The 24,772-nt window shown below is 44.7% G+C and overlaps 1 protein-coding gene and 1 long non-coding RNA gene across 2 annotated transcripts in view; one reads left to right on the forward strand and one right to left on the reverse strand.

The window, feature by feature from the left end:
• Nucleotides 1–24,264, forward strand: part of LOC120394983 (coagulation factor XIII B chain-like) — a 51,326-nt gene extending 27,062 nt beyond the window's left edge. The window contains exons 6-11 of the mRNA XM_039519161.1: nucleotides 2,922–3,101; nucleotides 3,528–3,719; nucleotides 21,376–21,558; nucleotides 22,870–23,076; nucleotides 23,472–23,654; nucleotides 24,050–24,264. Of these exons, the coding sequence (XP_039375095.1) occupies nucleotides 2,922–3,101; nucleotides 3,528–3,719; nucleotides 21,376–21,558; nucleotides 22,870–23,076; nucleotides 23,472–23,654; nucleotides 24,050–24,264 (1,160 nt within the window). The remainder of the gene's footprint in view (nucleotides 1–2,921; nucleotides 3,102–3,527; nucleotides 3,720–21,375; nucleotides 21,559–22,869; nucleotides 23,077–23,471; nucleotides 23,655–24,049) is intronic.
• On the reverse strand, nucleotides 1,541–8,969 carry LOC120394986. Its single transcript, XR_005592452.1, has 3 exons — nucleotides 8,858–8,969; nucleotides 3,705–3,799; nucleotides 1,541–1,633 (listed from the first exon to the last, which is right to left on the reverse strand). It is a non-coding gene; the product is annotated as an uncharacterized LOC120394986 (long non-coding RNA).
• Nucleotides 24,265–24,772: the final 508 nt, after the last annotated feature.

Genomic DNA, 24,772 nt, shown 5'->3' on the forward strand with positions numbered 1-24,772 from the left:
CAACACCAATAGACTTTTGCTGTTATAGGTTTTCACAGATTCCAAGGCCAGAAGGGACCATTGCGACCATCTAATCTGACCTCCTGTATAACACAGACTATAGAACTTGTCCAAAATAACTCCTAGAGCATATTGTTTAGGGGAGGGGGGGGGAAATCCAATCCCGATTTAAAAATTGTCAATGATGGAAAATCCACTGCAACCACTGATAAATAGTTCCAGTGGCTCACTGTCAAAAATGTACATCTTATTTCCAATCTGAATTTGTCTAGCTTCATGTTATACCTTGATTATAGAACCCATTATTATTATTTTTTACCATGTAGATGCTTAATCAAGTCACCCCTTAACCTTCTCTTTGATAATCTAAATAGATTGATCCCTCTGAGTCTATCACTATAAGGTATGTTTCTAATCGTTCTCATGGCTCTTCTCTGGACCCTCTCCAATTCATCAACATCCTTCTTGAATTGTGGGCATAGCAACTGGACACAGTATTGCAGCAGCAGTCGCACCAGTGCCAAATACAGAGCTGTAAAATAACATCTCTACTCCTATTGAGAGTCCCCTGTTTATGCATCCCAAGATCACATTAGCTCTTTTGGCTACAGCATCACACTATGAGTCCCAAACATTTTTCAGAGTCATTGCTTCCCCAGATAGAGTCCTCTATCCTGTAAGTGTGACCTACATTCTTTGTTCTTAGATGTATACATTTACATTCAGCTGTATTAAAATGCATATTGTTTTGTGCCGTTTACCAAACGATCCAGATCTCTCTGAATCAGTGACCGGTCCTCTTCACTACCTAGCACTCCCCCAGTTTGTGTCAGCTGCAAACTTTATCTGTGATTATTTTGTTTTCTTCCAGGTCATTGATAAAAATATTAAATACTGTAGGGCCAAGAACTGATTACTGTAGCATCCCACTGGAAACGCACTTGCTCAGTGACGACTCCCTGTTTACAATTATGTTTTGAGACTTACCAGTTAGCCAATCTTCAATCCGTTTAATGGGTGCCATGTTAATTTTATATAATCCTAGTTTTTATGTGTGTTACCAAGTCAAACACCTTACAGAAGGCTAAATGTATATTGCGTCAACACTATTATCTTTGTCAACCAAACCTGTAATCTCATTTAAAAAAAACAACCCAAACAAGTTAGACGGGATCTGTTTTCCATAAATCCATGTTGATTTGCATTAATGACACTACCTTTCTTTAATTCTTGATTAATCAAGTACTGTATCAGCCTCTCCATTTTCTTCCCCAGGATCGATGTAAGGCTGACAGTTGTGTAATTACCCAGGTCTTCCCATTTACCCTTTTAAAAAATTGGCACAACATTAGCTTTCTTCCAGTTATGTGATATGCTCTGTAATAGTGTATACTTGAGGTGTCTGATCCTGGGTCACAGTTTACAGTTCCAGCTCATTATTTTTATTAGGGCTGTCAATTAATTGCAATTAATGCCTGCGATTGAGTGAAAAGAAGATTAATGTGTTAATCACATACCTCTGGGCATGGAGGGAGGTATCGGCGGCAGTCCCAGTGTGTAGCGCTGCAGGTGGCTGAAGGCTGAAGCCCTGCATCCCGAGGGAGGCTGAAGCCCAGAGCCCCCAGCCTCAAGCCTATATTTGAAAATATAGAAAACCTCAAAAAATATTCAAATAAATAGTATTCTATCATTGTTTAACAGTGGGATTAAAACTGCAATTAATCGCAATTAATTTTTTTAATTGCTTGACAGCTCTAATTTTTGTTGGTTTAAGACCAATCTGTAACATTCCTTTTACCATAAAATTTTGTAATGATTTCTTACACTCAGCGTTGTCTAACTTCACTCTCATAAACATTCTTATTTTCTTATTACTAATAGATAAAATGCTTTCAATGAAACTGTCAGATTGAACTTCTGAACTGGTTCACATTCACAATTGATATTTACAGAATAGTCTAATGCCTCTGAAGGCTAAGGTACCTGTGGCTATGGGATGTTGATTTTTTAAATCTAGGACATGGTCTGAATAAGCACTATGTGTTTCAAGATTAAGTTCAATACTTTTTAAAATTGACTGTGACCTTTATCTGTGTACTCCAAATTTTAGTTTTCAGTGGAAACAGAAAATTGCATCCAATTTTTAAATGGCATTGAGGTGAGAACTGCATTTCAATTATCAGTAAACTGGATTGTTAAGATCACTGGGTCAAATCCAATCTCTTTTAAACTCTATTGAACTGCATGGCTGACTGAGTCTGTGGGTTTAATTAATGTCCCTTTTCTATGACTACAGTAGAGTGACAGTACCTGGGGAACCCCTAGAAAGTAGAGGGGGAAGCATAGTGGGACTCCGTAGTCCTTTGTTTATCATGGACCTAAGCTCAGCAGGGGAGGTTTGGTGAACAGTTCAGAAAAGTGAACGTGATCACTGTGTCCATCAATTACAATGATCACTAGCAACCCTCCCCCCTCTCCCCCCAAACAGAAACAAAAATCATTTTGGGGTGGATACTGCAGACCATGGCTGCTCTTGCAGGACAAAAAGCTGTGGACAAGCTGCACTGATGCCCTATATATGGACTGTAGAGGAGGATTTCCTTAACCTGTCTGTAAAGGCTTTTTTACTTAGGATTTGTACAGACAGTGAGAATGTCAACCTATGAAAATAGCACCATCTCCCCAAAAATGTCTGTTATAGTGTTGGTTAAGCGTGTCAGGTCCGACTGTGGTGAACTAGACTCTTAAGGTAAAAATCGGAACAAAATGTGTCACCCAGAGCTCTCCAGGTTCTGCTTCTATTGTTTCTTCACCACGTTTGTTTCTCTGGCATGGATGTGCATGCGTGTGTAAACCTTTTAAACCAGTTTGCTTTCTTGATAGAGATGATCCACATGTCCAAATATGTGTTTTCTTTCTAGATAGAAGAAATAAATGCCCGCCTCCACCTCAGCCTCCCAATGCCAATATATTCACAGATTTAAGAACATATCATAATGGAGCCAAAGTACATTTGGCATGTCAGCTTAATTTTACAATGAGAGGATCAGAAGAAATCCAGTGTGAGAATGGAAAATGGACTTCACCCCCAAGTTGCATTGGTTAGTAGTTGCTTTACAAATGTTTCGAGCTGAAGTAAAACCCCAGTTCAAAACATGTCTTAATCTTAATATCTGTGTCTCAGTTTCCCCATCTTTAAAATTGGGGTGATGATATTTACTTCCCTTGTAAAGTGCTTTGATGCTAATGCATGAGAAGTGTTATGTAAGAACTAGGTATTGATAATTTTGGGACAGGATGAGGGAAGATCCAGGATCTGAAGATGGATTTAAATCTGAATCCAAATTTTATGTCTCATCCCCACTGGTCCCAACTGCTTCCACCAGATCCCTGATTTATTGTCCAGCTGGACAGTCTATAAGACCAATTTTTTTTTCTTGGGCATTTGGATGTGGTGTCTGGTGGGGAGGAAATAGTTTGTAAATATGAATAATTTGAGAGAGATGTTTGCAATTTTTTTGCTGCAGTTTCAGAAGTCAACGAAAAAATACCATGTGATCAGCCACCTCCTATTGAGAAGGGTACAGCAATAACTGAGGACAAGATGTATTACACAGGAGACACTATTAGATACAGTTGTGATCATGGCTACAGTATAAATGGATCAAATGAAATAACCTGTAAAATGGGAAAATGGACATCACCTCCTAAATGTGTTGGTAAGTATTCTGCTTGCAGTGTTATAACTCCTCATTCTTGGGAGGTGCTCCGATACTACAGAGATTGTCAATAGAACAACCTGGATGGATAGATTAATGGTCATTATTACTTGTCATTAATCACAATCGTATACTGTATTTGCAGTTATATTTCTGTTAATTACTGGTGCTGGCACTTGTATTTAAATATTTTATAACTGTGTTTTCTTGTCCATGCTGCTTAAATATTTTGAAATATTCAAACTCCAAAACTTCAAGAGTTGCTTTTTTGCTTAATAGCTTCTATGATATCATAGACTCATAGAAATATAGGACTGGAAGGGACCTCAATAGGCCATCTAGTCCAGTCCCCTGTAATAAGTACTGTCTTAACTTCCAGTGACTGAGATTGCACAACCTCCATAGGTAATTTGTTCCATTGCTTACAGTTCCTTACAGTTAGGAAGTTTTTTCCTAGTGTCTAACCTAAATATCTCTTGCTGCAATTTAAGACCATTATTACTTGGCCTGTCCTCAGTAGTTAAGGAAAACAGTTCATCATCCTCATCTTTATAACGATGTTTTTTACGTACTTGAAGACTGTTATCAGGGGGCACCTGATAACAATCTTCTCTTCTCCAGATGAAACAAACCCAATATTTTCAATCTTTCCTCATAGGTCTTATTTTCTAGACCATTAACCTTTTTGTTGCTCTTCTCTGGACATTCTCCAATTTGTTCGTCACTTTGCTGAAGTGTCCTGCTCAGAACTGGACACGGTATTCCAGTTGAGGTTTTATCAGTGCTGAGTAGAGTGGAAGAATTGTTTCTCATGTCCTGCTTACCACACTCCTGCTAATATATCCCAGAATGATGTTGCTTTATTTGAAACAGTATTGCAGTGTTGACTCATAATTAGTTTGTGATCCACTATAACCCCCAGATCATTTTGTGTTTGTACAATTGATTATTCCTTCCTAAGTGTATACTTTGCATTTGTCCTTATTGAATTTCATTTGATTTATTTCAGATCATTTCTCCAGTTTTCAAGTTCATTTTGAATTCTGATCCTACCCTCCAAAGGGCTTGCAACCCCTTCCAGATTGATATCATCCACAAACTTTATAAGTGTATTCTCTATGCCATTATCCAAATTATTTATGTGGGAAATAAATAGAACTGGACTTTACTCGATACGCCCTTCCAACTTGATTGTGAACTATTGATAACTACTCTAAATATTGTCTTCCAACTAGTTGTGCGTTCATCTTATAGTAGGATGCACAACTGTATTTCTCTAGTTTGTTTATGAGAGAGTCATGTGAGACAGCATCAAAAGTCTCACTAAAGTTAAGGTATATCACATCTACTGCTTTCCTCCCATCCACAAGACTTTACCCTGTCAAAGAAGGATATTAGGTTGGTTTGATTTGTTCTTGACAAATTCATGTTGACTGTTACTTATCACCTTAGTATCTTCTACCTGCAAACTTTTTGCTTGATTATTTGCTCCATTACCTTTCCAGGTTCTGAAGTTAAGCTGACTGGTCTGTAATTCCCTGGGATATCCGTATTCCCCTTTTTATAGATAGGGTACTATAGTTGCCCTTTCTCAGTCCTCTGGGATCTTTTCACATCCTACATGAGTTCTCAAAGGTAATCGCTAATGGCTCAGAGATCTCTTCAGCCATTTCCTTAAGTATTCTAGGACAGTGGATCTCAACCTTTCCAGATTACTGCATCCCTTTCAGGAGTCTGATTTGTCTTGCGTACCCAAGGTTCACCTTACTTTAAAACTACTTGCTTACAAAATCAGATATAAAAATACAACTGTCACAGCACACTGTTACTGGAAAATTGCTCATTTTCTCATTTTTACCATATAGTTATAACATAAATCAATTGGAATATAAGTATTGTACTTTTGTTTCAGTGTATAATATATGGAGCAGTATAAACAAGTCATTGTCTGTATGAAATTTTAGTTTCTACTGACTTCACTAGTGGTTTTTATGCAGCCTGTTGTAAAATGAGGCAAATATCTAGATGAGTTGATGTATCCCCTGGAAGACCTCTGCTTACCTGTGGTTGAGAACCATTGTTCAAGGATGTATTTTATCAAGTCCTGCCATCTTGAAGGCATCTAACTTGTCTAAGTAATTCTTAACTTTTTCTTTCCCTATTTTATCCGTATATTCTACTTAGGTATGTGCTCGGCCAGCACCGGAGAACTTTGCCTAGCAGTACTCATAGGTTGCTCAAGCGCTATGGCCCTATCTCTTCCCCTTGCCATATTAGGGCAGCACTGCCCTGAACCCTTCAGTTCCTTCTCACAACCCAGGGCTGGAATTGGAGCTGTGTGTGATGTTTTTCGCTTTTGGTCTCAGTTTATGAGAAATGTTTTGTATATTATAGTTAATAGTATCTTAGGTAAAGTTTAGTGTTATAATATTATTTTGAGTAGTTGGCTACCCTGTGTGATGTCCTTACCAGGGTTCAAGCATTGTCCATTGTATGGGGGAACCATCCCCAAAAGTGATCCCCAGACAAGGTGCTTGGTGTGTCTCAGGGAAGGACTTACACAGAGCAATGCTCTGTCTGCAAGTCTTTCACAAAGAGGACTCCGATGGTGAGAGACTTACAACCAAAGCAGCACCATCAGGTGATCAAAGATAACCATAAGACTTCTTCGATGCCGAGATGCTCATCTGATTGGCAGTTGCCTTTGAATCCGGTAAGTGATGCTGCTCTGCACACGACTCTGGCATTTCCTCCAACAGGAGGAGCAGTTGTTCTCCCTATGGTGAGGAAGAGGTACCATACAATGAATCTGGACACATTCCAGTGTTCAGAGAGATTCTTCCTGGTCTTTTAAGAGGAGTGCTAACCAGCACTGTACTCCCACTGGCGCACGGGGTGGAGCAAATCCATCCAACTGCTCCCTGGTACTGCACTGGGAGCAATGAGAGCTCATACCATCAACTCAAGTTCTGACCGTGGAGTGTTTGTTGAGTCTGGTACCGATAGCATTGGCATTGGTACTGACAGGCTCCACGCTAGCAGCATACCAAGTGGCATCAAACCTGCTTTGCCTCACATTACTGGACTCCCCACTGGTTCAAGAATATGTTGCCACCACGGGTTCTACTACCTTGTCCTTGGTTGTGCCCTGGGCAGATTCTGGCAGTGTCACAGAACTACCGGGCTTGTTGGCACCACAGCTTGCACTGCTTGGGCCTCAGACTATGGAGTTGAGGCAGATTCCAGGCCCAGCACCGAAGGTCCCCTCAACTATGGTGCATCCTTCAGCACTGTTGTCATTTTGGTGGTAGATCTCTTCAAGTTCGGTCTCACCCTTAGCCTCAGTACCAGTACCTCTCCTGGTACCAGGTGGGATTGTGTCTCATTCAGTACTGCCATTGCTGATCCCTCATTCCTCTACAGCACTGATGCAGCCCCCATATTGGATTTCAGATGACTTTGACTATTTGTTTGCCCTGTCGGGGCTGGCTCCTCTGTTGTCTACTCAAGATCTAGGTCACGGTTGTCCTCCCACTAGTTGTCGGACAGGCACCAGAGACTCCCCATGGATCACCATTAATACTGAGATCAGCATCTGTCCCACAGTTGGGACAGGGGTTCTTAGACCTGGCCTACTGGCAGATAATGCCTTATCTTTATGTCCAGTGGCCTCCTTGGGATGCTCCTTGGTCTCTGAGGTCCCACTCCTCAACCTGCTCCACAGTGAGGTCACTCGTCCTCAGGGGCTCCCACTTCCAAATTATTTCAGCTGCAAGCAATCACTGAGCCGATTCCCTCCAGGACTGTTCTGATTGGATCATGTGGTTCGAGGACAGGACGCATCATTGGCTAAGCAAACCACCTCCTCGGACGACTCCACTGTGCTGGAATCATCCTCTCCCTTGATGCCCAAGGACTTTAAAACATATCAGGACCTCCTGAGGTATGTGGTTGCTACCTTGAGTAGAAGGTAGCATTTCCAGGTAGAAGCAGCACTATAGACTGGGATCCTACTCCGGTATTTCTTGATCCTCAAGAGATGAGACCTATCATCAAGCTCCGTGAAGTCAACAAATACCTCAGATATATGAGATTCTGTATGATCACCTTAGCAACTGTCCTCCCCTACTTCTTAAGTCACAATGACTGGTTTGCTACCGTGAACCTTCAGGATATTTATTTCTATGTAGTAATTCTTCTGATCCATAGGAGATTTATCATAGCTAGCCAGCACTACCAGTATGTCATGCTGCCTTATGGCCTGTCTTCTGATTCCTTGCCAAATGCATGATTATGGTAACGGTGTACCTCAGTAAGAAGGGAATTCATATCTTTCCATGTCTGGAGGATTGGTTACTGAGGGATAAGTCCAGAGAGGAAGTCCTCTGTCATGTCCACTTCCCCCTATGCCTCCTCAGTCATCTAGGTCTCATCCTAAACATCAGGATTGGTTTCAACATTGGTTCCAACTCAAAGAATCAAGTTCTTTGGGGCCCTGATAGACTCTACAAATTTGAGAGCAGTTCTGCCAATGAAGCAATTCCAGGCAATCTGCCACCTTTGTCTGGAGCTGCAGTCTCAACCCTCAGCCACAGCCCAAGCATGCCTGAGGTTGCTAGGTCATATGGCTGCATCCACACAGGTATTCCAATACACCAGGCTGTGCCTATGTCCTTTTTCGGATGTGGCTGAACTCAGTCTATCACCCAAATCATCTTCCCTTGGACAGACTGGTTGGATTTCCTCTGCCAATTCTGGACTCCTTACAGTGGTGGATGGCTCAGGGCAATGTGTGCCAGGATGTTCCCTTCGCTCGGTCCCCTCCAACCAGTACTGTTGTCACTCATGTCCCTGTAATAGGTTGGAGAGCACATTTGGGGTTGCTGAAAGTTCAAGGCTTGTGGTTGGAACAGGAAGCTTCCCTGCATGTCATTGTTCTGGAGCTTTGTGCCATCTACAATGCCTGTCAGGTCCTTCAAGATTGTATTAAGGACTCCACAGCTCACATCCTTAACACAGCTGCAATGTATTATGTGAACAGACAGGGGAAGCACACTCCAACATGTTGTGTCAGGGAGTGATCAGGCTCTGGCAGTTTTGCATCAAGGAAAACATTACATCTATGGCTAATCACTTACCTGGGATCCAGGATCACCTGCCAGATCATCTCAGCAGAAATTTCTTCCTGAACCACAAATGGTGCCTGAAGCACAGTATTTTGTAGTCCATCTTTGCTGTTTGGGGCATCCCAACAATCAATCTGTTGGCTACGAGACACAAAAAGAAATGCTGGCTGTTTTTCTCCTGAGGGGGTGTCAGTCCAGGCTCCCTGACCAATGTTTTTCACCTGAGCTGGGAATCAATACTTCTGTATACTTTTCCTCCAATTCCAATCATCCCGCAGGTCATTCTTACGCTGAAATTGGACCATGCTAAGCTCATTCTCATTGCTCCAGCATGGCCAAGGTCATGTTGGTTCTCTGACTGCCTTGTGTTATTGATAACATAACATAAGAACATAAGAACTGCCGTACCGGGTCAGACCAAAGGTCCATCTAGCCCAGTATCTGTCTACTGACAATGGCCAATGCCAGGTGCCCCAGAGGGAGTGAACCTAACAGGCAATGTTCAAGTGATCTCTCTCCTGCCATCCATCCCCATCCTCTGATGAACAGAGGCTAGGGACACCATTCTTACCCATCCTGGACAATAGCCATTTATGGACTTAGCCACCATGAATTTATCCAGTTCCCTTTTAAACATTGTTATAGTCCTAGCCTTCACAACCTCCTCAGGTAAGGAGTTCCACAAGTTGACTGTGCGCTGCGTGAAGAAGAACTTCCTTTTATTTGTTTTAAAACTGCTGCCTATTAATTTCATTTGGTGACCCCTAGTTCTTGTATTATGGGAATAAGTAAATAACTTTTCCTTATCCACTTTCTCCACATCACTCATGATTTTATATACCTCCTATCATATCCCCCCTTAGTCTTCTCTTTTCCAAGCTGAAGAGTCCTAGCCTCTTTAATCTTTCCTCGTATGGGACCCTCTCCAAACCCCTAATCATTTTAGTTGCCCTTTTCTGAACCTTTTCTAGTGCTAGAATATCTTTTTTGAGGTGAGGAGACCACATCTGTACACAATATTCGAGATGTGGGTGTACCGTGGATTTATATAAGGGCAATAATATATTCTCATTTGTATTCTCTATCCCCTTTTTAATAATTCCTAACATCCTGTTTGCTTTTTTGACCGCCTCTGCACACTGCGTGGACATCTTCAGAGAACTATCCACGATGACTCCAAGATCTTTTTCCTGACTCGTTGTAGCTAAATTAGCCCCCATCATGTTGTATGTATAGTTGGGGTTATTTTTTCCAATGTGCATTACTTTACATTTATCCACATTAAATTTCATTTGCCATTTTGTTGCCCAATCATTTAGTTTTGTGAGATCTTTTTGAAGTTCTTCACAATCTGCTTTGGTCTTAACTATCTTGAGTAGTTTAGTATCATCTGCAAACTTTGCCACCTCACTCTTTACCCCTTTCTCCAGATCATTTATGAATAAATTGAATAGGACTGGTCCTAGGACTGACCCTTGGGGAACACCACTAGTTTACCCCTCTCCATTCTGAGAATTTACCATTAATTCCTATCCTTTGTTCCCTGTCTTTTAACCAGTTCTCAGTCCATGAAAGGACCTTTCCTTTTATCCCATGACAGCTTAATTTACGTAAGAGCCTTTGGTGAGGGACCTTGTCAAAGGCTTTCTGGAAATCTAAGTACACTATGTCTGCTGGACCCCGCTTGTCCACATGTTTTTTGACCCCTTCAAAGAACTCTAATAGATTAGTAAGACACGATTTCCCTTTACAGAAACCATGTTGACTATTGCTCAACAGTTTGTTTTTCTATGTGTCTGACAATTTTATTCTTAACTATTGTTTCAACTAATTTGCCCGGTACCAACGTTAGACTTACCAGTCTGTAATTGCCGGGATCACCTCTAGAACACTTTTTAAATATTGGCGTTACATTAGCTAACTTCCAGTCATTGGATACCGAAGCCAATTTAAAGGATAGGTTACAAACCTTAGTTAATAGTTCTGCAATTTCACATCTGAATTCTTTCAGAACTCTTGGGTGAATGCCATCTGGTCCCGGTGACTTGTTAATGTTGAGTTTATCAATTAATTCCAAAACCTCCTCTAGTGACACTTCAATCTGTGACAGTTCCTCTGATTTGTCACCTACAAATGCCAGCTCAGGTTAAGGAATCATCCTTACATCCTCAGCCGTGAAGACTGAAGCAAAGAATCCATTTAGTTTCTCCGCAATGACTTTATCGTCTTTAAGCGCTCCTTTTGTATTTCGATCGTCAAGGGGCCCCACTGGTTGTTTAGCAGGCTTCCTGCTTCTGATGTACTTAAAAAACATTTTGTTATTACCTTTGGAGTTTTTGGCTAGCCATTCTTCAAACTCCTCTTTGGCTTTTCTTATTACACTCTTGCACTTAAGTTGGCAGTGTTTGTGCTCCTTTCTATTTGCCTCACTAGGATTTGACTTCCACTTTTTAAAGGAAGTCTTTTTATCCCTCACTGCTTCTTTTACATGGTTGTTGAGCCACAATGGCTCTTTTTTAGTTCTTTTACTGTGTTTCTTAATTTGAGGTATACATTGAAGTTGGGCCTCTATTATGGTGTCTTTAAAAAGGGCTCATGCAGCTTGCAGGGATTTCACTTCAGTCACTATACCTTTTAACTTTTGTTTAACTAACCCCCTCATTTTTGTATAGTTCCCCCTTTTGAAATTAAATGCCACAGTGTTGGGCTGTTGGGGTGTTCTTCCCACCACAGGGATGTTGAATGCTATTGTATTATGGTCACTATTTCCAAGCGGTCCTGCTATAGTTACCTCTTGGACCAGCTCCTGTGTGCCACTCAGGATTAAATCTAGAGTTGCCTCTCCCCTTGTGGGTTCCCGTACCAGCTGCTCCATGAAGCAGTCATTTAAAGTATCGAGAAATTTTATCTCTGCATTTTGTCCTGAAGTGAAATGTTCCCAGTCAATATGGGGATAATTGAAATCCCCCACTATTATTGGGTTCTTAATTTTGATAGCCTCTCTAATTTCCCTTAGCATTTCATCATCACTATTACTATCCTGGTCAGGTGGTCGATAATAGATCCCTAATGTTATATTTTTATTAGAGCATGAAATTTTTATCCATAGAGATTCTATGGAACATGTGGATTCGCTTAAGATTTTTACTTCATTTGATTCTACACTTTATTTCACATATAGTGCCACTCCTCCCCCTGCACGACCTGTTCTGTCCTTCTGATATATTTTGTACCCCGGAATGATTGTGTCCCATTGATTGCTCTCAGTCCACCAGGTTTCCGTGATGCCTATTATATCAATATCCTCCTTTATCACAAGGCACTCTAGTTCACCCATCTTATTATTTAGACGTCTAGCTAGATCTGACCTTGATGTCCTGTCCCAACATCATGGTGGATGCTGTGTGGTTAGTTGAGGAGAAGAAATGATGTTTGGAGGCAGTCTGGCAATAGTAGGAAGCTCTCCACCAGAATGACCTATTCGGCTAAGTGGAAGCAGTTCTCAATATGCGTATTTAGCCCGGGGACTTTATCCAAAGCTGGCTTGTATTCAGGACATCTAGGAGTACCTGTTACACCTTCAGTCTTCTTGTCTAGCACTTGGTTCATTGACAGTCCACCAGAAAGCAGTTTTAGAGTTTCATCTGCCCATCCATGGGAAGCTGATGTTTTCAAACCTCATGGCAGTAAGGTTCTTGAAAGGAGTCCCTCATCTCCACCTGCCACTTAAAGAGCCAATTCCTTTGTGAAACCTTAATAGTTTTAGCAGCTCTTCCAGGGCCTCTGTTTGAGACTCAGACTATTTCTTTCTCCCATCTGTATCAGAAAACTGACTTGTGACAATAATGTCTGCAGGGAGAGTGGGTGAGTTGCAGGCTTTCATAGATGAAGCCTTTTGCATGCAATTTTCTAAAGGCAAAGGCCATATCCTGAGTTTTTATCCAAAGTGTTTCCCAGTTTCACTTGAACCAAGTATGTCTTTACCCTAAGCTGCATTCAACCCCAGAGGAACAATATCTTCACACATTGGATGTCAGCGATGCGTAGCTTTTTATTAGATAGGACCAAACCTTTCCGCTCCTCCCCTCTACTGTTTGTCACATATGTAGACCAAACGAAGCGTCAAGTGGTCTCTTCACGAATGATATCCAGGTGGATAACTTCCTGTATGGTGGCAGGATGCAATGTAGCCCAGGCTACACCTTCTCCAAAGGTGCAAGGTCATTCCATAAGCACCCAGGCAATGTTGACAGCATTTGTAAGTGACGTTCCTGTATTGGACATACTTTTACAAACCATTAGGCCACTACTGCTGTTTCCAGATCAGATGCAAACAGTGAGGCAAACCTGCAGCCAAACCAGAGCTGCTTGCTCAGCTGCCCCTCCAACAGATCTGTGGTGAGTGGCCATTCGGGCATGCGCAACAACTCAGCTGCATTAAACTTACTCTTCCCACAGAGCCTGCAGTCACTCAGCCTTCAGGGGTGCAGCAGCAGCCTATTCCAGAGTAGAGCCTGGCTCAGATGACCCCCAGGCTCAAGTATTTCCCCAACCACACCAGAGTTGCAGATCAGTCTGTTCAACAGCACTGCCCAGCCAGGAACCCTCTTGCAGCATCATAGAATCATAGAATATCAGGGCTGAAAAGGACCTCAGGAGGTCATCTGGTCCAGCCCCTTGCTCAAAGCAGGAGCAATCCCCAACTAAATCATCCCTGCCAGGGCTTTGTCAAGCCTGACCTTATTAAAAAAAAAAAAGTCCTTCCTCTGTACCCTGATCCAAACAGCGCTGGATCCTAGAAGGAGTTGTTCAGCCTGAGGGCCTCCAAATTGACAATGGGATGGCATGTAGGGAAGCCACAGGGAGCAGATGGAGTAACAGTGCCCCCATATTGCTGAGCTGCGGTTTCAAACTCTCAGCAGTTAGGGAGGGCAGTGCTCCCAGGGGAGCCCCTAGGATGCAATGCATGAGTGCTGGTTCCCAGGGAATGATGGGTGCTTCCAGGGGAGCCTCTAGGATATAGCAGGTGGGTGCTGGCTCCCAGAGGCTGGGGAGTGCTCAGAGGAGAGCCCCCAGGATGCAGCAGATGGGTGCTGATTCCCAGGCAATGAGGGGTGCTCAGAGGGGAGTCCCCAGGATGCAGCAGGTGGGTGCTCCCAGCCTGCTCCTGATACAGTTTCTATTCCTGCCCCAGTCTTACCTGAGCCCTGTTCCACTCTTGTCCTTGATCTTGCTCCAGCCCTGTTACTGATTTGCTCCAGCCTTGCCTCTGTCTGCTGACTCTGAGCACCTTGCTTTGACCTTTGGCCTATATCTGGACTCCAGCTATGGTACAGATTTTGGCTTGTCTATGGACTCTGATCACCATTCTGACCTTGGCCTGTCCCCAGATCTCTGTTCTAGTGCTTTCCTGACCCAGTCCCAACCCTATGTTCAGCTTCCGCTCCAACCTCTAGTCCTGACCATTCGGATGCAGTGCCTGACACAAACTGTGGGAAGACAATCCTGCTTTATTTGTTTAAACAGAGTCCAAGCCCCACCTCCTATGAGTACTGCTTCTCAGTCACCTAAATAGAATACTCAGCTGCATCTACTTGAAGAAGAAAAAATGGTTACCTACCTGTAACAGTTCTTTGAGATGTGATGCAGACATTTTCCACAACCCACCCTCCATCCCCTCTGCATCAGGGTCTGTCCCTCCGACATTCAGTGCAAATGAACTGAAGGGGTCAGGCTGGTGCTGCCCTTATGGCATGGGGAGGAGCTAGGGTTGCCAGGCATGAGCTCCACCCCTCTGAGTGCTGCTAGAAAAAGTTCTTTGGCTCCAGTGTGCTGGGGGTGCATGCCCCTAAGTTGAAAACACATCTGTAACATATCTCGAAGAACAACAGTTACAGTTAGGTAACTGTTTTTTGTCTTTCCCTCCTCACTGAGTAATGGGCCTACCCTATCCTTGTTCTTTCTCTTTGTTCTCATGTATTTGTTTAATTTTTTTTTACCCTTTATATCACTTGTTATTTTAATCTTATTTTGTACCGTGACCTTTTTAAATTTTGTCCCTACATGCTTGTCAGTTTAATATCTATCCTTCTTCTTTGACTGCTTGCTCAGATTGATTCCATTTAGGTGTGTGTGTGTCACACGCACAGTTCTTGGAAAGATTTTTCCCTAGTAGCACCCGTCGGGTTGGCTATGGAGCCCCCTGGAGTGGCACCTTGATGGCACTCAATATATGACCTTGCCGACCCGGTGACTCCTCAGTTCTTCTTCAAGTGATTGCTCATGTGTATTCCACAATAGGTGTGCGTGCTCACCACGTGCACCGGTGCCAGAACCTTTTCCCCTAGCAGTACTTGTAGGCGGGGAGCACCCCCTGCAACCGCTAGAGTGGTGCCTGCCTGGCACAGTATAAGGGGAGCTGTGTGCTCCCCCCACCCTCAGTTCCTTCTTGCTGCCAGTGATGGTGCATCAAAACTGCTCTGCTCCAGCTTTGCTGCAGCTTGTCCCCAGAACTGTTGTTAATTCATTAGTACCTGTAGTCAGTTTAGTTTTCAGTGAAGTTTAGTTAGTTAGTAAGCCCGGGTCGGGGCATACCCCGTGCCCCGGGATTTAAGTCATGCGGCTCTTGTAGGCATTTTGTGCCAAGGAGTGACGCGCACACAGACTGTCTGTGCTGCTTGGGAGAAACCCATATCAGCGAAATGAACAAGATCTGCATGTTCATGCTGGTGCCCGGAGGTCTGCCGATGTTGGCCTCATGCTCCAGAGGCAAGCCACCTCTGGGGTTGCAGCAGTCACTGCCGGCCCAATCTCGGTCAAGGGAATGTTCCCAACACCGCTCACTGCCCAGTGACCATTCAGGGCTCAGTCCATGTGGATCACCCTCGACGCTGGCTAGGCTGTCTGGATGGGTGCCATCTGATTGGGACTCCTGGCACCACTCGTCTTCATGGAGCGAATACTGACGGGACCGGGGTGGGCAGCAGCGGGTTGTACGCCGGCCTGGCCTCCGCTCACAGTCGCCTGTCTACAGGCCAGGCTAGCTAGCCCAATCAGCCGGCCCCACCGGTGCTTCAGCGATTGCAGTGGCACCGAGTGTTGTGGCCATCCCAGTGGGGACTCGCTCAGTGGCCAAGGTGTCGGAAGCACTGTTGGCCTCCATCCCTAGACCACCAAGGAAGGAGTTGGTGGAACCTATATCCTCAGTGCCGTGCCCAGATTCCAACCCAGGTGGTGGATCCTCCAGTGCCAGCCGACACCCAAAGTACCACACTGGCCTCCTCGCCCCATCCGGAGGAGCTGATTGCGGCCCCGCCCCACTCCGTCCCACAAGAGGACTACCGGGCCCACCAAGAACTCTTAAAAAGGGTGGCAGCGAGCCTTCACCTCCAGGCAGAGGAGATGGAGGAGACCTCAGACTTTCTGTTAAATGTGCTGTCCCCCTTGGCACCAGGAAGGGTGGCCTTGCCGCTCCATGAAGGGGTGGCAAGAATTTCAAATGCCCTGTGGCAAACACCAGCCTCGTTGGCTCCCATCTCTAAGAAGGCGGAGTGCAAGTACTTTGTACCCACTAAGGGGCACGAGTATTTGTATACCCACCAGGCGCCCAACTCTTTGGTGGTCAAGTTGGTCAACCACAGGGAGCAGCAGGGGCAGCCAGCCCCAACCCCTAAGAACAAAGACTCTCGGAGACTGGATGCTTTTGGGAGAAAAGTTTATTCGTTGTCAAGCTTCCAGCTAAGAGTAGCAAACCATCAGCTGGTCACTACGAGCTTAATCTCTGGGAATCCCTCCCCAAGTTCAAGGACTACCTCTTGGAGTGCAATAGAAAAGAGTTTAAGGCTCTCATGGAGGAAGGGGCAGCGGCTGCAAGGGCATCCCTGCAGGCCACTTTGGATGCAGCGGACACAGCCACGTAGTCCATGGCCTCAGTGGTGTCCATGAGACAGGCATCATGGCTCCCGATTTCTGGGCTATCCAGCAAAGCACAGTTGTCAGTGTAGGATCTCCCTTTTGATGGGAAGGTGCTGTTTGTGGAGGAGACAGACACAAGGCTGCATGGCATGAAAGACTCCTGCTCGACCCTCCAGACCTTGGGCCTCTATGTCCCTGCTCCGGCAAAACCCAAGTTCAAGCCGCAGCGGGCTCCCGCCCAGGCTGCCCTCCCGAAATATGAGGCCACCCAGAAGAAGCACAAAGGCAGTATCGGCCTGTCCCCCAGCCTGGGTCCTCTAAGCAGGCGGGTAAAAGGCATTTTTGACGGGATGCTCACAGGGGCGGCTCTAGGAATTGCACCGCCGCAAGCAGGGCGGCACGCTGCAGGGGGCGCTCTGGTGGTCGCCGGTCCCGCGGCTCCGGTGGACCTCCTGCAGACGTGCCTGCGGAGGGTCCGCTGGTCCCGCGGCTCTGGTGGACCTCCTGCAGGCACGCCTGCGGATGCTCCACCGGAGCCACGGGACCAGCGGACCCTCCGCAGGCACGCCTGAGGGAGGTCCACCGGAGCCGCCTGCCGCCGCCCCAAGCACGCACTTGGCACGCTGGGGTCTGGAGCCAGCCCTGGATGCTTGGGAGTATGTCGCCAGTTCTCAGCAGGGATTCACCCCCAGTAAAGCACCCTTTTTCCAATCGATTGTGTGTTTTCCTCCCAGAATGGTAGCAGCTCACCTCAGACCGTTGGGTCCTCAACACCATCTCCCGAGGTTACACCCTTCACTTTACCTCCTACCTGCCCAACTACCCCCCATCCCTCTTGGGGGACCCATCGCACAAGGCTCTGCTCAAGCAAGAGGTCGGGAGGCTCCTGGAACTAGGAGTGATAGAGGCGGTGCCCAAGGAGTTCTTGGGCAAGGGGTATTACTCCCGGTATTTCCTTATCCTGAAGGCCCAAGGGGGGCTCAGGCCTATCATGGACCTGCGAGGTCTGAACCAGTATATGGTGAAACTCAAGTTCTGCATGGTTTCCCTGGCCTCCATTATCCCCTCCCTGGATCCCGGGGACTGATATGCTGCTCTCAATCTACAGGATGCGTACTTCCACATCCACATTTGTGGGGCACAGGTGCTCCCTCCATTTTGTGGTGGGACAGAATCACTACCAATTCACAATCCTCCCATTTGGCCTGTCCACTGCCCCCAGGGTCTTTACAAAGTGCATGTTGGTGGTAGCGGCCTACCTCATGCACCAGGGAGTCCATATATTTCCCTATCTGGACGACTGGGTGATCAAGGGCACCTCCCAATCACAGGTGAGGGATCACTTGGCACTCCTCCTGTCCACGTGCACCACCTTGGGCCTGTTGGTAAACAACACCAAGTCCAAAGCATAGAGTTTATCGGGGCACTCCTGGATGCAATGTTGTCCCCCCAGACAGGTTCGAAACCCTGACAAGGCTCATCAACTCGATCGCAAGGTTCCCGGTGACAACAGCCAGGGCTTGCCTGCAGCTGCTAGGTCACATGTCAGCGTGCACGCCATGCCAGACTTAGGATGAGGCCCCTCCAATTCTCGCTGGCCTCACAGTTCTCCCAGGCCATGGACAGATGGACAAGGTGCTCACCGTGCCGAACTCAATGATCACCTCCCTACGGTGGTGAGCCGCACCAAGCAACATGCTCCAAGGGGTCCCGTTCAGAGACAGGGCCCAGTCATTGGAGCTGGTGTCCGATGCATTGGACCTGGGCTGGGGGGCCCATGTGGGGAATTTTCAGACCCAACGTCTGTGGTCTCCGCAAGACCTGACCCTTCACATAAACATCAAGGAACTCAGGGCAGTGTGGCTGGCATGTATGACCTTCTGCTCGCGCCTGAAGGGCAAAGTAGTCAGGGTTCTCACAGACAACACAGCCTCAATGTTCTATATCAACAGAAAAGGTGAGGCCCAATCCTCTGCCCTCTGCCATGAAGCCCTCAGTCTGTGGGACTTCTGTATAGCCCACGACATCCACCTAAAAGCCTTTCATCTGCTGGGCGCCCAGAACGTGAGGGCGGATCGCTTGAGCAGAGACTTTTCCTCTTAGCATGAGTGGTCTCTACACCCAGAAGTGGCCCACCAGCTCTTCTGAAGATGGGGAACTCCCCAGGTGGACCTGTTTGCGACCCAGCAGAACCGACGATGCCCTCGGTTCTGCTTCAGGGGGAGCCTAGGGAAGGGCGCTATCTCCCGTGCCTTTATCCTGTCCTGGTCAGGCCAGCTTCTCTGCGCCTTTCCCCCATTCCCGCTGATCAGCAGGGTCCTGGAGAAAATAAAGACGGACAAAGCCAGGGTCCTCCTCATTGCCCTGGTGTGGCCCAGGCAGCATTGTTACAGGACCCTCACAGGCCTGGCAGTGGCTCTGCCGTGGCCTTTGCTGCTCCTCCCGGATCTGCTCTCTCAGGACCAGGGCAGCTTCTTCCACCCCAACCTGGCAGCTCTTCACCCCATGGCGTGGCTGCTAAATGGCTAGATGGCGAGGAAAGGGCATGCTCAGCACAGGTTCAGAGCGTCCTTCTCGAAAGTAGACGCCCCTCCACTCGCCACTTCTGCAGGGCGAAGTGGTCTCAGTTTTCTAGGTGGGCAACTGATCAAGGTGTGTCCTCAATGGCGGCCCCGCTCCAGCTTATCCTTGATTACCTCCTCTGTCTGAGGGCCCAGGGCCTGGCATCCTCATCAGTCAGAATGCACCTGGCAGCCATATCGGCCTTCCATCACCCGATGCAAGGACACACTGTGTTCTCCCATGCTATTACCGGACGTTTCCTTAAGGGTTTGGATGGGCTTTACCTGTATTCTAAGCCCCTGGTCTCACAATGGGACCAGACTCTGGTGCTGGCTTATCTTACGGGTCCCCCATTTGAACCGCTAGCCATGTGTTCCTGGTCTCACCTCTCGTGGAAGGTGGCCTTCCTGGTTGTTATCACGTCGGCCAGGCGGGTCTTGGAGCTCAGGCCTCACTCGGCTTTCCTTCCAAAGGTCATGTCCCAGTTTCACTCCAACCAGGACATTTTCCTGCCTATGTGTTTATCCCAAACCTTATGTGAGCAGCCAGGAGCAGAGGCTCCACTCTCTGGATGTTTGACAGGTGCTCACCTTTTATATCAAATGCATGAGGCTGTTCTGAAAGTTGAACCAGCTATTTGTGGTGGTGGCAGACCGTATGAAAGGTCTCCTGGTCTTGTCAGAGAAGATCTCACCGTGGATTAGCTCCTGCATCCCCACCTGCTATGAATTAGCCAACATTCCAGCCCCGGCTCTCATGGCTCACTCCACAAGAGCACAGGCCTCATTGACGGCGTTTCTGGCCCAGGTGCTGATTCAAGAGCTCTTCAGGGCAATGACGTTGTCCTCAGCATGCACTTTTGTCACTCACTACGCCATTACCTAGTATGCTAGTGATGATGCAACCTTCAGCAGAGCAGTGGTCCAGTCTGTCGTACCATAGCTCTGACCCCACCACCTAGGTAGGGCTTGGGAGTCACCTAACTGGAATTGATATGAGCAAGCACTCAAAGAAGAAGAAATGGTTACTCACCTTCTTGTAACTGTTGTTCTTCAAGATGTGTTGCTTATATCCATTCCAGACCCACCCGTCCTTCCCTCTGTCGCAGTAACTGGCAAGAAGGATCTGAGGAGGTGCCCGGTTGGCAGGGTCATATATTGAGCGCCATCAAGGCACCACTCCAGGGGGCTCCACAGCTGACCTGACGGGTGCTATTAGGGGGAAAAACTTTTTGACAACTGTGCATGCGGCGCTCGCACAGCTAACTGGAATGGATATGAGCAACAGTTACGAGAAAGTGAGTAACCGTTTTTCATCTTTTGACCTAGTTTCCACTTCTTATATCACTCTTGAATTTTAGGTCATTGACAATATCTTGGTTAAGTCAGGGTGGTCTCTTACCATACTTCCTACCTTTCCTATGCTTTTGTGCCCTCAATAATGTCTCTCTTAAAAAAACTGCCAACTCTCCTGATCTGTTTTTGCTTAGACTTGCTTCCCACAGCATCTTATCTACCAATTCTCTGTTTGCTAAAGCCTTTTTGTCTTTATTCTGCTGTTTTCCCTCCTACCATTTCTTAGAATCATGAACTTTAATCGTTTCATGATAGAGTTCATATCTTTTCATCTCTTTATTTTTTCAAGCAGCGAGAAATGTGTTAAGCACCTCAGAAAACAAGTAAAGACACTCCCATCCCAGACCAGCATACAATCTAAATTCAGCATGACCCAAGAAGTGAGTCATAAACAAAGGGGATTTGGTTGGGGGAATGGTACAGGGAGGATAAGTATGGCAATGAGACTGCATGGTGACTCAGTGAGGCATTTACATGTGTTGGTGCTTCTGTTCCTTTTTGTAACCCTTTTTTAAAAAAGAAAGAAAGAAATAGCAGCTAAATTGTTGGAAGAAGTTGCAATTTTGTTTGTTATCCCAATGTATGTTTATTCTGTAGTTTTAATTTCCTTCTCAGAAATCTAGTTACATGATTCTGGTACTATCATTTGAGAGAATTGTTGTGTACAGATACAGATTATAGCTACGGTTCTTCTCTTAGAAACGCGGGAAACCTGCCCCTCTCCACCTGCAGTTAAAAATGGTGCTAGTTTTGGACCATTATTGACAAACTACACAGCAGGTTCCTCAGTAAAATACAGATGCCATCGGTACCACATATTGGAGGGTCCTGAAACTGTTCATTGTGTACAAGGAAAATGGACAGCTCAGCCAACTTGTTTAGGTAAGTCTTGTAGAAAAATTAGATGTTGTATTATGTTATTCATGATTGATAAGACGATGGAAAAACAACCCATATAGCTCTGTGGGAAATGCTGTGATCTCAGTTAAATTCCAGGTGGATAATGCCTGCATCACACAAACTGCTACCACTATGATATCTTTCTTTGTAGACTTGCTGAGACAAGTACTTGATGACTGAAAGAACGAATCCTTCTCTCGCCTCTTGAATTTTAGCCTTGTGGTCAGTTTTGAGGCATAGTGGTGGGGCAGTTTGCATGGTCATTTCCCAGGCTGTAGCTTTTCTCTGGATAATCAGAGACTTTATTCTCCTGTGCTGTTTCTCAATACCTTTCATGAGAACTAAATTTGCAGGAAAAAATTAGTATACATACAGAGACGGTAATAATGGTAGAGCAGATCCTTAGTAGTAACCAGTTTTTCTTTAAAATGTCATTATTAGAAAACTCTTATAGTAAAGCATAAACAGACAGGGTGCTAGAACAATCTGTATAGTGAGGGTGCTGAGAATCATTGAACCAAACTGTATACCGTGTATATAATGGAAACCACTTCAAGTCAGGGAGTGCTGCAACACTCCCGGCATCCCTAGTTCCAGCACCTATACAAGTAGAAGACCAATACAATTATATTTACTTATTTAATGTAATAAAATGTGCATATCTATTCATTTAAAAACAACCAAAATAAAACAGACCTAAAGTAACAACAATTTAACTCAAAAGAAAACCAAGAAAAAGCAAACACTCCAAACAATTAAAAAATACCACCCTCTCAAATCAATTCCTCAGTCAGACATCTAAGTAAAAAAACTTAAATTTGCCATGTGTTGATTCCCCTTGTCCTGGGATGGTGGACAAAATCTAGCATCTGTAGTACTGCTGTCAGTTCCAGTAGATGACTCTTTTTTCTTCTTAAAAAGATTTTCCCAGTTATGGTAACTAAGTAGGATTAACGTTCTTATCTCTGTCATTAGCAGAAGTGAGTTATTTACCATCAGTAAACACAACCTGAGGTACCACATGCATCACTGGTACTGAATAGCTTGATTTCCTTGTGTCAGAAGGAGTTTGTCCCCTGTGATGGGGCAGTTTACATTCTGCAACTTACCTTTAATTTTACCTATTGTCATTGTGATTTATGGTGAGTAAAGATCTAAAGAAGTTGTAGCATATCATATAAAGTTCAAATCAGTTTGCAGGATCATTGAGTTATAAGCTTTTTTTGGCTAAGAACTTTTAAATTTGGGAATTGTTACGAAATATTTGTATAAACGTAGATGTTTGTCTTCTAGAACCATGCACTCTTAATGTGGATGATGTGAGCAATAACAACATAGAGATGAAATGGAGACTGGAAGGAGAATTATTTTTCCTGCATGGTGACACGATAGATTTTGTATGTAAACAGGGATACTATTTGTCATCCTCCAGCAGGCAGTCTCAGCTAACAGTACAGTGTACCCATGGAAAACTCAGATATCCAACATGCATTATGAAAGGTAAAACAATAGCTGTTTTGCAATCCTATTATAACTCACCCAGTTCAGACACATTGAGATAGCTTTGCTTGAACAGTAAAGGCATAGACTCTGCTATTAATAGCAATAGAAGTTTAGGGTCAAATTGTCCTTTCCATAGCAAATATGTATTTTAAAATAATATGAACACAGCAGAATAAAACATTTTCCTTGGGGGGAGGAGGGAGAGGGTGCCTGCAGAGACTTGTCTTTCTAAACACTTGTAGCCCAAAGATTTGCTGGGAATCCCAGCTCCACAATTTAAGTGCATACAAGGAAAGAAGTTCTTGTAGACGAACTTAAATGGGTGCCAGATTCTGCTCTTAGACACACTGTACGTCTTTGTTAAAGTTTTTGACACTATTTATTTTACGTAGATCCCAAAGAAAAATGTGGCTCCTCCCCTGTTATTAAGAATGGAGATGTTATTGGCCCACGACTGACAGAATATGAGAATGATTCTTCAGTTGAATATACTTGTTTTGATCATCATTTTTTGCAAGGGTCCAATACAGTCTATTGTTCCAACGGACAATGGACTACCCCACCAGACTGCATAGGTACGTAAGATGTGCTTTTGTTAAAAAAAAAAAAAAATGACAAGCTCAATAAAAGTTGATTCAACTTTTGTTTCAGGTTTTTAATATTAATTTCCAGTATTCAAATTAAGTTCTCAATCTGAGCAGTTTTGGTAGATCTGAAGCCTCTGGGCTTTGGTAGATCTGGGCAAACCTGCAGTTGTTTATCCTCTTTTCCTAAGCCTATAAGAATTGGAGTATGTATGCAACACCCAAAAGTACTATCATCTGATGTTTGTCTAATGCAGTAGAAGGGAGGAAGGTGTTTGTGTCTAATTTTAATATGCTAGCTATAGCTATACAGTCTCATATATTAATATTAACCTGTATATTAGTTAATCTCCTTTATAAAACTTATGTATCTTTTTTGTGTTAAGAACCATGCACTTTATCGAAGGAGGTAATGGACAAAAATAACTTAATACTGAGATGGAGTTTTGATGACAAATCTTATTTTTTCCATGGGGACTACATTGAATTTCAATGTAAAGAGAATCATTATGGAGCACCATCAACCTCAGTGTTTGATTTTAGAGTACAGTGTAGCAGAGGACAGCTGACATATCCGAGATGTGTTGAGAGAGGAAGGTAAGGCTAAGACAGTATTTAATTTGAAATTTGTACATGCATATGTATAACATTTTAATGTCCATTTATGGGCTACCATTTCCAAGATGATTAACCAGCACTAACATTGATTCTCAACCAAACTATGACTTTGATATATTTGCAGGTGGCTAATATATTTATGTGCATTTCACATATGGTTTCTATGAGTCATGTAGTTTTGTGGGTGGTCCTTTTTGGGGGGTTGGAGAGGGAGCAATAAAAGTAGTTGCTATAGAATCTCTGAAAAGAATTAAATGTCTTCCTGTGTGAAGTGAGTTGAAACTGTTTGGTCTGGTGGTTAGAACCAAAGGTCTAGGAACCAGAAAGATGTTAACTGTAGTTTTCTGATGGCTGAATCAAAAGTATTATATGGTGGGAGTGCATATACTAGGAGTTGCAACCTCTAGATGGGTGGAACTGGCTTGGCTTGAAAGTTGTGGTGAAATTATAAGATCACAGTCGCCATTGGAACCCACAGGGAGAAAACAAAG

Source organism: Mauremys reevesii, unplaced genomic scaffold, assembly GCF_016161935.1.
Source record: "Mauremys reevesii isolate NIE-2019 unplaced genomic scaffold, ASM1616193v1 Contig87, whole genome shotgun sequence".
Lineage (NCBI taxonomy): Eukaryota > Metazoa > Chordata > Testudines > Geoemydidae > Mauremys > Mauremys reevesii.